Consider the following 12691-nt stretch of genomic DNA (forward strand, 5'->3'; position numbering starts at 1 on the left):
ATTGCCACAGAGCAAGCTCTGAGCAGAGCTTCTCCTCTGCCTGGGGTTGGGGGGATGTGGGGAGATGGAGGAGAGAGGAAGAGAAGCGGAGAGGAGGAAGAGAGGGAAGAAGACAAGGGGGGAAGAGGGGAGAAAGGAGGAAGAAGGGAAGGAGAGGAGAATGGGGAAGGAGGAAAAGGGGGATGAGGGAGGAAGGAGGGGGAAGGAAGAGGAGGAAGGAGGGGGAAGGAAAGAGGGAAGGAAGAGGCGGGGGAGGGGCAGGGAAGGGGAGGGAAAAAGGTAGAGGTGGGCTGCCATTTATCCAGTAGCCCCTGTGCCCATTGTCTGATTCTTTTTTGATTGCTGTTGCTGAACAGGGAATGTGAATTCCAAGGCTAAAGGCAGAGGGACCCCCTGGGCCAGAGCTCCCCGGCAGCTGGGGCTTTTGCAGGCTTCAGGGCCCCACAGGTGGTGTTTCCTTCATAAGAGGGTTGCTCAGCCCCGGCGTGGTGACTCACGCTTGTAATCCCTGCACTTGGGGAGGCTGAGGTGGGAAGATCACGAGGTCAGGAAATTGAGACCATCTTGGCTAACGTGGTGAAACCCCATCTCTACTAAAAATACAAAAATTAGCTGGGCGTGGGGGCGCATGCCTGTAATCCCAGCTACTCAGGAGGCTGAGGCAGGAGAATCGCTTGAACAACGGAGGCGGAGGTTGCAGTGAGCTGAGATTACACCACTGCACTCCAGCCTGGTGGCAGAGGGAGGCTCTGTCTCAAAAAAAAAAAAAAAAAATTGGGCTGCTCGTTCCCGTTGGTGGCACTTTCCTCTGTGCCAGGCTCCAGGCTCTGCACCAGTTTACCTGCTTTAGCCCTCCTAGGAGCCTCATGGGGCTGGACCTCTCATCATCCCGACGACCAACCTAGGGGCACAGTATCCAGCCTCTACAGGGTGCAGCTGGGCCCCTCGGGCGCCCTCAAGCCACCAGCACACTTCATCAACAGTTTGGTGGTGAAAGGGCCTCAGCAGATGAAAGAAGTTGAGCAAGAATGAGAAAGGCAGTCAAGCCACAGTGCAGGGTATTCACAGAAAAGCGGGCCCTCAGGCCAGCCAGGAGCCCACGTGGACAGGGAGGAGAGGAACCCTGAGCGTCTCCTCCTCGAGGCTGCACAGGCGGTGCAGTGTAGGGAACTGGGATCCTGGTGCACCAACCCCTCAAATTCACACCTGTGGGTGACAGTGGGGCTAGGGACCAGCCAGGGCCACCACGGGGCCTGTCCATGGTCCCCAGTGATGGGGAAAGCTTCCTCCCCAGCCCAGATGGGAGCCTCAGATCAGAGCCAGGAGGTCCCAGGGCAGCGTCCCCTAATCCTGGGTGGTTTTCCAGAGAGGAGGCTTCCTTGTGAGAACCCCCCACGCACAGTCCTTCATACCAAACACAGCCAACTCAAGGCTAGGCCAGCACAGACAGAGGTTTTGCTGAGAAATGAGTTGCCAAAGTCACTGGTATGGCCTTGACCCCCTGCCTCAGGTGGGGACAGACTGAAGCCTCTATTTGCTGAGGAGGGACCTGGAGGAGCCTGACCCTGCACTGGGGCCACAGTGGGTGCTGTGATGAGCCAGTCCTGGCTTGCGCTGCAGCAGTCTCCACTTGCCACCTTCTCCTACCCTCCCAACCACCCATTTTTCAGAGGAGAGGTGACTCTCCATGCCCCAGCCTGTGAAGTGGGCAGTGGGAGGTCACAAGTGGGGCACTTGAGCCAGGGCTCTCTGCCCAACCCCCACATCAAGTTCCTGGTGGTGCAGCACAGGGGGTTTCCCTGGGATCCCCCCAAAATGGACTGTGAGCAGGAAGGAGGAAACAGGCTTCAGTACACGGAGAGCATCCTGGATGCAGACCCAGGCAGCACTGAAAAGAAGCTGCTACCCAGAAAGACAAAACCCTAACATCTCAGGGAACCAGGCAGGGGCTGGCCCTACAGATGCTCACAGAAATAGCAGCCAGAGATGCCCTAGTCTGGAAGGCTGGTGGTGGCACACCCTGGCACCGTGGGCCCATCCAGGAACAATTGGTAACTGAGAACTGTTTAAGTTCCAAAGCTTATGAATGATTTCCACCATTTACATTGTTTCATATTGATATAACCTAGAGAATGTTCCAGGTTACCCTATAGAGGCAGTGCTCTTGCTTGTTTACATGCCAAAGTGCTCGTGGAAGAGGTGACAAAAGGGTGGCACCCCTGGTAAGTGCATGCCTATGAAGAAGTAGCCCAACCAATGGCTTTGCAGCACACAATGTCCCGGTGGGGAAACTGAGGGCCAGAGAGGGGAAGGGACGTGTCCAGGGTCACATGGTGATGGGACACCCAGGGCTGGGCCACTGGTCCGTGCCCAACCTCCACGGGTGAGGAAGGCTTTGGGGAGGGGAGGTGGCCAGGTCAGGCCTCCCCGTCCACCTCGTCCTCGCTGGCGCAGCCCTCAGACATGGCTCTGCGCTGGGATGTCCGCCTCTCCATGTACTCGGCCTTAAGCTGCTCCAGCTCCCGCAGCTCAGCCTCCAGTCGCTCCCGGTGGACCATGCGCAGCTGCTGCAGCTGTTTCATGCGGAAGGGGTTCATGTCGTTGAAGGCGATGTTCATCAGCTTCCTGGGAGGAGGGCACAATCAGCCCAGAGCACGTCACCCCACCTGGCTGGCGTTTACCCACCTGGCTGGCATTTACCAGGCTCTCCCAGACAGACATCCCCGCATTCCTTCTGCCCTTGTGGCTGAGCCCTGGCCCCTGCCCTCAGGAGGAAACAATGAATAAGATGATTTCCACCCACAGAGATATGTACTGAGGCAGGAGGAAGATCAGAAGAAAGACACCTAACCCAGCAGGGAAGGGCTGGTCATGGAGGGCTTCTTGGAGGAGGTGACATGTGAGCTGAGTTTTAAAGAACGAATAAAAGGTGACCAGGCAAAGAAGATAGTAGTGGTGGAAGTGGCAAGGAGGCATTCTAAGTAGAAGAAACTGCAAGGGCAAAAGCCCGGAGGTGGGGTTGTCCTAGGAACTCGTATAATTCTGTTTTCCAGGAACACTGGCCGTGGATGTTCAGGGTAGGGGAAGGTGGGCAAAAAATGAAACTCCATGGAGGCCTCAAATGCCATATATTAAGGGGGCAGACAGATCACTCAGATAGTCAGACTTCCCCGAAGATTTCTAAGCCATTAATAGGAGCATCAGCATCACTTACCAATCTCTACTTGCAAACATCAGCCTCCCCTCTGCTATGTGTCCTGGGGGTAGTGAGTGGTGGGAGTGGCAGGGGGGTGGGGGGTCCTCACCGGCTGTTGGAGATGGTCTTGGTGAAGAAGCGCAGGTACTGGTAGATTTCCAGGCCATCGTGTAGCCTCAAGATCTCCTTCTCATTGTACTTGAAAACGGCCAAGGCATAGCGAAACACCACCTGGGGGCAGAGTGGGGGCTCAGGTGGGGCACGGGAGGCCAGGCAGATCATCCCTGGAGGGAGGGAACCTGATAGACCCAGGCAGTATGGAAGACCCTGGACTGGCTGCAGAAGTTGAGGCCTGGAGGCACAATGTGCGGGGGAGGGCTCCAGAGGGCTGGGGGAGACTGAATACCCCCAGGGGGCGCATAGCTTGAAATCTGGGGATTTGGACAGAGTCCTGGCTCTAGCCTGTCTTGTCCCATGACTGTGGGTGAGGCATGCCCCTGTGGAATCTCATGGAGTTCATCTGTATCTTTATGTGGAGCTTTGGCAGGAACCAAACAAAACAACAGGCCAGACGCGGTGGTTCACGCCAGTAATCCCAGCACTTTGGGAGGCCAAGTCAGGCAGATCACCTGAGGTCAGGAGTTCGAGAGCAGCCTGGCCAACATGATGAAACCCTGTCTCTACTAAAAATACAAAAATTAGCCAGGATTGGTGGTGTATGCCTGTAATCCCAGGTACTCCAGAGGTTGAGGCAGGAGAATTGCTTGAACCTGGGAGGCGGAAGTTGCAGTGAGTGGAGATCATGCCACTGCACTACAGCCTAGGCGACAGAGCAAGGCTCCTTCTCAAAAAAAAAAAAAAAAAATCTCTGGGTGCTTTGTAAACTGAGGTGTAAACTAGGACTGAGTTGGGGGACCTGCCCAGGGTCTCCGGGCAAGGTCAGGACAGAGCTGGGTCCAGACCTGAGCTCCGGTCTCTTAATCCAAGGCTTAGTCCAAACAGGAGGAAGAAAAGGAGGCCCCAGGTGACTGGGGGGCAAGGACAGCATAGGGATGTGTCTCGCTGATCATGCTCACACTTCCTCTCCACGGAAAAGAAATCCCCCAACTTTAGGATATATCTTCAGAGGCAGAACCACTACTTCTTCTCATACATGCAAAGCACTTTACAGTTGACAAAGCCATGCTCTCAGGAGACGTTCTCAACAGCCCTGACAAGTAAGCATTGTCTTCCCATTCTCCAGGGGCAGAGTCAAGACCCAGATGGGTGAAGGAACTTGCTCAGGGGCCCCATCCCCTGGCAGCACCCTACCTTGGTCCCTTCGTACAGGAAGGCATCCCAGACCCGAAGGAGGATGTTGCTAATGAGACTGTCTGCAAAGACCACGAGGAACCAGTTGAAGGTGATGAGGGAGAGATCCACGTGGTGCTGCCCCAGGTGGGCCATCAGCCTGGGCAGCTTCTCCGAGAGCAGGTCCTGGAGCACCCGCTGGTCCACCTGGAAGCCAGTGAGAGAGCCTGTCATCCGCAGCCCAAGGATAAAGCTGCCTCCCTCCCTGCCCAGCCTTCCTACCCAGTCAGTCCACACACAGTTCTGAAGCTGCTCTGGGCAGGTTCTTTCCTGCTCCTCAGGGAGCCAGAGCCCAATCTAGCTGGGAGTCAGATACAGCATCATATCACTCCACTGCTCCTGACATAGGCCAGAGTCCTCTGGACCAGGGCACTGGGCTCTGCAGTGGAGCCGTGTGGGCTGGCACGTTCTCAGCTCCCTCACCCATCTGAATCCCTTGAGCCAAGCAGGAGCTCAGGGGCCAGCTGATCCTCCTGGCAGTTCAGAGACACTGGTCTCATGCCCACAGGCCTTGGCAAAATGGAAACTTTGTCTTTAGGCTTATATCAGCTGACATCCACAGCCCCTTCTCTATACCCAATTTGTGCCTGACACCTAAGATGCTAGGCGGATGTCTGGTCCAGGGACAGGTGTGTGTGTGGGAGGGCATAATGTCCTGCCTTGCCAGACACCAAGGAATCTTCTCAAAACAGGGTGCTCCTGGCGACAGTGGCCAGTGACCTCTCCTTGTGGCCACTGTCATGCCTCTGTCCTTGTTTCACTGGATGGGTTAACCAGTTTCAGCACTGGCTCCTTCCCTGGCTCCAAGACATGGTTCTTTCGTGGTTTTCCTCCTCCTTCTGTGATGACCCCATTTTAGTTTCCCCTTGCTCTTCCTTCCTGGAACTGCTGGTTGCTCAGTCCTCTCCCCTCATTTACGTCCTCTTCCAGGCATTAGCGTCAGCTGTGGCAAATAGCCAGTAGCTCCCATCCTCCCTCACCCAGAACCTTGGGTCATCTACGGAGGCCAAGTGTCCAGTTCAAAACCTAAGGTAACTCCCTGAGTCTGAGATGCCATTGACCTACTGAAGGATTTATGGATGAACTGATACAATGCCAGAAATTTACTTCGAGATAAAGCAGGAGGAGCGGATGGGAGTTCAGAAGAAATAACACTGGCTCCCTGGGTTGATAACTGAAGCCAGGTGATGGACATATGGAGGTTCATTATACTATTCCCTCTATTGTTTTGAATGTGGGAAATTTTTCATAATAAAATATGAATAAAAGGGTCATAGAACACACATCAATTTCAGAGATGTTAAGATGTAAAAACTAAATACGTACATTTCCTAGCCTGCCTTGCAACTAGGACAGCCATGAAATAGTTCTGACCAGTAAACTGCAAGTAGAAGTTGCTGGGTCAGGGAGCCAGCTCCTGGTGTTCACCTTCTGCTTCTCCTGGCCTAGGCCATGGCCACAGTGCTGGAGGCGATGCAGCCATTTTGTGACCAGGAGGTGATGGGTGTGAGGATGAAGGCCACATACCAGAGATGGCAGAGCAGGGAGCTAGGAGCCTGAACCCTGTGGTTCTGCCTGGTCATTCACTATCTGAGAAAAATAATCCCCCATTGAAGCTGTTGTTAGGTTGAGCTTCTCTTCCATGCAGCCAAATGCACTCCCACAGTGCAGAGGGAGAAAAGGAAGCCTGACAGATTCCCAACTTTCCTGAGAGCCACAGGCTTCTAGGAACAGCTCTGGGGCACTGCCCTGCATGGCTGCCAAGTCCCCTCCCTGCCCCACTCACCTGGGATGCCATCAGTGTGCTGGAGTAGTAATCAGTGGGCATGATGGTCTCCACAATGGCCACCAGGCACCAGAAGGCACTCTCCTCTTCCTCTAGGACCAGCAGAGCGATGGCCGCCAGCCTGGAGTGGTAGGAAAGGAGGCCTGGATTGATTACAGAAGTCGTGGCCCTGCCAGGCAGCACGTGGCAGAGGTGGCTTCCAGGGTTCCAGGGGGAAAGTCCTTCCATGTGAGCACCAGTGCAACCTCACTCCCTAACCAGATTGGTGCTCCTGGCACCTGGGTTCGGGGGAGGATGACTGGCATTTTCCAGAGCGATGGGGATCGCTTCAGAGCAGGGGCTCTGGAGTCAGGCTGCTTGGGTAAATCCTGATCTTGTGGCTTCCTGGGTGACCTGGGACAAGTTACGGAACACTTCTAAGCCTCAGTCTCATAATATTCACAGGACTGTTTTGAGGATGAACAGAGCTCATTCAGTGCCCCACACGGTGCCTGCCACACAGTGAGCTCCTTATATATGTGAGCTATCTGCACCTTAATGTTCACAGGCTTTGAGACCTCGGCAAGCACGCTAACCTCTGGACCTTGGTTTCATGATCTGAGATTAGATATTTATTGTTAGCGAGATTAACAATATCTATCCCCCCAGGGCCATGAGGCGTCTTGAGACAGACCTACCGTGCCTCGCTCACTGCCTGGCATTTACCAGGTGCTCAATGCACATAACTTTTTTTCTCCTTTATTTCCCCTGCCCACCAAGTTAGCATAAGGCTCTAATGAAACCATGGGTAAGAAACAAACAAAAACCCACAGGGCTGAGCAGGGAAGTCCTCCTGGGATAAGCACTGTTTTCTCTACTTCTCCCATCTTCCCTGGCAGCTCCCATCCCAGGCCAGTCCAAGAAGACATTTTCCAAAAAATGTCTTTCCAGGGACTACTGGTCTCCCAAGATGCGAGGTGAACACAAGGCTCTATATTCAAAGATATATGGGGAATGTTGCACATTCTAGCTCCTGAGAGGCTTATGATGCACACAGTCTTAGTAAAGCCTCTGAGAAGTCCTGTGGTAACAAAATCCTGTGTGGCTGATTCTAACCCAGCGTCACCCAGGGGGCCCACAGAACCCCTGTTGTCCATTGCACCCATGGGGGCTGAGTAGAATGAATGTTCCTCAGAGGACCCTGGGGAGATGTTGCTTTAGAAAGCCTCTGACTCTATGGTCATAACGAGCATTTAAGGAACACATTCCGTCATCCATATACTCATGCTTCTTAGGGTTCTCTCTAGATTAGATCATGACCTCCACCTTCTTTTGAGGCTCACAACTCTTAGAAACATGGTTGAATCTCAAAAGAAAAAAGAAATATCCCTTCTTTTTCCCCAGTAGAGTGGGAAGGAATTTCTCCCAACTATGGTTCAAATATTTGTACAAAACCTTCCTGAGTTGAAGCTGAGTGGATGAAGGGAACATTCACAGGTCTCCTGGGAAATAGGAGGCTCTGTTCTCTCAGAGCTGGTCTGGAGTGACCTTCACAGGTCACTGAGTTCAAGGATAGCAAATGTGGCATACACTGGCCTCTATTCTCTTTGTCTGTGCCCAGGGCAGACATAACTAACTGATCATGGCAGCATTCCCTTTGCCTAAGCCCATGGTAGACATAAGTAATTGATCACAGTACTCTTTCCCACTGAGTCTGAAGGCTGCCTCAGAAACTCTCCCAGGCAAGGCTCCAGGCAGCTGCTTCCTACTGGTCGTTTCTGGTCTAGACAAACTCCTTATTGCAGTGGTTGAAAAACCAAGACCCAGAAAGCAGAAGTTACCTGCTCAACATTATACAGTCAGTTGGCGGCAGAGTGGAAATAGAACCCAGGGCTCCCAAAGTCTAGCCCAGTGCTCTCTCCACTCTATCCCACCCTGTTCCACCTGAGCCTCAGGATGGCCTCAGTCTAGGGGTTAGCTGCCAGCATTGCTTTAGACTTCAGCACATGTTAAAAAGTCAGTTATCTGAGGCTGGTGGCTAGGATTTACTAACTGCTCAGGGGTATGGCTGAATTCGAACCTAAGGGCATTCAGGGCCCAGGTAGGCTTGCAAAGAAAGGAGTGTGTCGATGGGGGAAAAACAAACTACTTTTAAAGCACCGTACTTATTTTCACAGGGAAATGGGTTTAAAACATTTGCTCTAAATTAGCATTAGCTCATCAAGGTGGTCTCCATCACTATCTAAACAAGCTGGATTTGTTGCCTTAGAGGCAGGGTCTGTCATCTTGAGACATCAAACATGCAGTTCTTTTTCTTTTCCTTTCTTTTTTTGAGATGGAGACTCACTCTGTTGCCCAGGCTGGAGTCCAGCTGCATGATCATGGCTAACTGCAACCTCTCCCTCCTTACCACCTCAGCCTCCCAAGTAGCTAGAACTACAGGCATGTGCCACCACGCCTGGCTAGGTTTTTTTTTTTTTTTTTTTGACAGGGCTTTGCCATGTGGCCCAGGCTGTCTCAAACTCCTGGGCTCAAGGGATCCACCCACCTCAGCCTCTCAAAGTGCTAGAATTAGAGGCGTGAGCCACAGCGCCCGGCCCACACATGCAGTTCTAATGGCTACCACTAGATGGCAAAGAAGACATGTGTCAGGGACCTATAGGCTTGGGCTTAGAGCCTTCAAACGAATACATCGCACATGCCACATTTGAACAGGCTTTCTATTATGAAATGGAGTCTTGCTCTGTCGCCAGGCTGGAGTCCAGTGGTGCGATCTCAGCTCACTGCAACCTCTGCCTCCCTGGTTCAAGTGATTCCCCTGCCTCAGCCTCCTGAGTAGCTGGGACTATAGGCACCCGCCACCACGCCCAGCTATTTGTTCTATTTTTAGTAGAGATGAGGTTTCACCATGTTGGCCAGAATGGTCTCGATCTTTTGACCTCATGATCCGCCCACCTCGGCCTCCCAAAGTTCTAGGATTACAGGCATGAGCCACTGCGCCTGGCCTATTATGTTTACATGAACACCAATTATCTGCACTTGCATATCAAATTTAAGTAAAAATACCATTCAGAGAAAGATATTTTAGAAAACCCGTCTGGGGACCTTCCGCCTCTCTTGGTCTCAGTTGTCCCTTCTGCGCCCCTCTGTGGCCTGTGTGCTGCCTCCTTCTACACAGGGAGAAGGTTCTCGCCTTCTATGAGGCTTATCTCAAGTGCCCCTCCTGCTATAGGATTTTTCTCTGCCCCTTCAGCACAGGTTGAACTTCAAAAGCAGGTCTCAAGAAGGTTACATCTACAGAAGAGAAAGGTTTCTGTGGGGCCTCAGCACAGCCTCTGACTACTGCTATTTGGAGAGAGGGCAGGTTGTATACAAAGGACTGGGTTTGCGGGCTGGGGGCAGCCAGGGCCCAGGGTAAGCAGGTGGCTGGGCCAGCATTTGTGGTGAGGTAATGGGCGGGTTCCTTAGCCTCTCAGACCCTCTCATGTTTCATCTGGGCATGGCACCAGTGAAGGTTTCTGTGAGAATTAAACGCCATCAGGTGTTAAACACCTGGCATCCAAGAGGCCCCCATTATGCATTACTTCCTACCTGGCCTTTGTGTGAAATGCAAAAATTATTATTCATTCTGATAGTTTCCAGCTCCCTTCACAGCTATTCTTACAAGAGGCTTTGCAGGTTTTGTTTCTCCTGGATTTTAACATGTTCAAACAAATGAGAAGTACAGGGACTTTTGTCAGACTGTTGAATGAATGAAATTTCTACAGACCTGACCTGTGGCAGGCATTTAGCGTGGCATGAAATCTGAACATGTTTTCCAAGGAGGCTTTGACTGAGAGGCATTACTGTTGGAGTTTAACTCTTAATTCTCAGGAATTGTACATATGCATGCTCAATTTCACCCAATTTTAGGCTGGAAATAGAGTATGAAAAATAGCTACCTTTGGAAACCACTCAAATTTGAGTAAGGCCACTGAATGTTGATTCTGTGTTAAATAAATGTCACACACCACCTATTCTGAAAAAAGAGCAGTATGGCTTATGTAAATTTTGCTTAGGTATATGTGTGTTTAAAGTAAATGGAGTCAAAACTTGCTTTGGGAAAATATCTGCAACTATGCAGCTTCTACTGAAATAGCTGGGGCTGGAGTAGGGGGATGACAGTCCCTCCCAGTCTTGGAGGGGAGACAGCCCTGTGAACCAGGTGACCTCATCCCCTATCCCCAGTCCCTCCCTCCATCCCCCACCAATTGGACCAGAAGTGGAAATTATTCCTGACTGGGCCAATCAGATTCTTTCTTTGGGGAATTTAGGCCTGGAACACAAGGGGTGGGGTGGGAAGACTCGCTGAAAGGCCCAAGACTCAGGGGCTGAGGTCTCCATTCTGACAGCCTTGATGGTTCCTAAATGTCCACAGAATGAATGGACAGAGGGTGGTCTGCTGAGAGAGAAGGAAGCAGACACACACAATGAAGAGAGGCCAGAGGCCATGCAGCTGCAGAGGGCAGCAGAGCGGTACCTTGGTGCTATATGAGCTCAGGGGATGGCATCCCAGGACTGTGGCATGAAGGCTGCCCCCTGGGGTTGTGCAGGGCTGTGGCCCTGCTGCAGAGAGCAGCTGCCTTGGCTTCCAATGACCATCTGGTCCTCAGCTCTGTTTTCTTTTCCTGGCTTCTGTGAAACCCCCTTGTAACATTTAGAAAGTCCCTTTTCCCAGGGTCTTCTGCGTGGGTTTCACTGAAAGCAAATGATTCCTGACCCAGAAAGTCCTGCCACGTGAGTGGGGCCATACCCTGTAGATTCCAGCAGGCCAAGATTTGAGATGCCATGTGAGTCGTACCTTCCCAAGCACAAATCAAAGGAGAGAGCAGGGACAAGGGGCCTGGAGCTCTGAGCTCTGGCCCATCTCTGTCTTAAACATGTCCTCTCATCAGCCTGTGTTGGGGAACCTGGGCTCATGTCTCCAGGTTCTTGGGAGGCTCCAAAGAGAGAGAGAGAGCAGTGCTCTAAAACAGCAGTCCCCAACCTTTTTGGCACTAGGGACCAGTTTCGTGAAAGACAATTTTTCCATGGACTGGGGTGGGGGAGGGGTGGTTTTGAAACTGCTCCACCTCAGATCATCAGGCATTAGATTCTCATAAAGAACACGTAACCTAGATCCCTCGCATGCAGAGTTCACAATAGGGTTCATGCTCCTGTGAGAATCTCATGCTGCCACTGATCTGACAGGAGGCGGAGCTCAGGTGGTAATACTCTCTCGCCCACTGCTCACCTCCTGCTGTGTGGCCCTGTTAACAGGCCACAGATGGCTATCAGTCCATGGTCTGAGGGTTGGGGACCTGTGCTCCCAAAGGTAACGGTCACACCTTCACTGGGCTTTGGTGGCTCACCTGTTCAGGCCTTGGCAGTAGCCGATGGTGGGGTTCTGCCAGGAGAAGGCCAGAAGCACCCGGCGGAGCTTGTCGGGGAAACTGGAGGTGGGGCAGGTGAAGTGCTTGTTGTTGGGGAAGGTCCGGTTCAGGTCCAGCTCAATCTGGCGGGCAGCAGGGTGCTCGCGGGCCCGGCCCCGGCTCAGCAGTTCCTGGTAGCAGCCTGGAGTGTGCAGGTGCTGGACACGGAGGTGGACCAGCCACCTCCAGACACGAGGCCGGTGTTCACGGGGCACTCCTGCCCGCAGTAGCTGCTTGAGCTCAGCTGAGGGCACAAGCTCGCCCAGGGCGGCCCAGCGCTCCCGCAGCGGCCGATCCACAGCCTCGAGGCCCAGCAGGTGGTGGGAGCGCACCTCCAGTGCCTGGATCTTGGCCAGCAGCTTCAGGTCTTCGACCTCATAGTCGGGCACCGTCAGGAAGCCGTACTCATCATACTCACTGCCAGCAGAAGTCCATGTTAGCAACACCTTGCAGAGCCCTTCCCTAGCTAAGGGGTGGTGGGGACAGGGAGGCCCCCAGGCCAGGTTCCTGCCCTGCCCTCACTGAGGGTTAACCACACAGCAGGTCACTTCAGTTCTCCCAACCTCAGGTTGCGAATCTGTATAACAGGTATAGGAATCCCTGCTCTGCCACCTGAAGACCCAATGAGATCCTTTGTTATAAGATGCTGGCGGCCTAGATAATGCCTGGTACACAGTAAATGCTCAAGAGATATTTACTAATTCTATGCAAATATAAAGGACCCTCTTATTACTCTATGCAGCCTTAGGCCCAAGGAGTCCCGCACTGTGCATACAGAACTCCACTTACCACAGCCAATAAGCCCAGGGATGGATGGGGAACAGATGGCACCAATGACAGGCAGAGGTGGAAGAGCTGGGGACCCATTCCAGATGGCCTGTCATTTATTCAACTCACCTCTACTCTATGCCCTGCCTGCACAATCTCATT

At 52.7% G+C, this 12691-nt stretch overlaps 1 protein-coding gene across 4 annotated transcripts in view; it reads right to left on the minus strand.

Moving 5' to 3' along the window:
* Positions 1-2052: 2052 nt before the first annotated feature.
* The window catches only part of TBC1D2 (TBC1 domain family, member 2), a 67967-nt gene continuing 57328 nt past the window's right edge, over positions 2053-12691 (minus strand). For 2 of the 4 annotated variants that reach the window (XM_011939488.1, XM_011939485.1), the window contains 5 exons: positions 11702-12178; positions 6333-6453; positions 4508-4693; positions 3306-3427; positions 2053-2625 (listed from right to left, as the gene is read on the minus strand). In XM_011939488.1, the coding sequence (XP_011794878.1) occupies positions 2418-2625; positions 3306-3427; positions 4508-4693; positions 6333-6453; positions 11702-12178 (1114 nt within the window). In that variant the 3' untranslated portion in view covers positions 2053-2417. The remainder of the gene's footprint in view (positions 2626-3305; positions 3428-4507; positions 4694-6332; positions 6454-11701; positions 12179-12691) is intronic. The other 2 variants (XM_011939486.1, XM_011939487.1) reach the window with 2 other exon arrangements.

Source organism: Colobus angolensis, unplaced genomic scaffold (assembly GCF_000951035.1).
Source record: "Colobus angolensis palliatus isolate OR3802 unplaced genomic scaffold, Cang.pa_1.0 Scaffold181, whole genome shotgun sequence".
Taxonomy (NCBI): Eukaryota; Metazoa; Chordata; class Mammalia; order Primates; family Cercopithecidae; genus Colobus; species Colobus angolensis.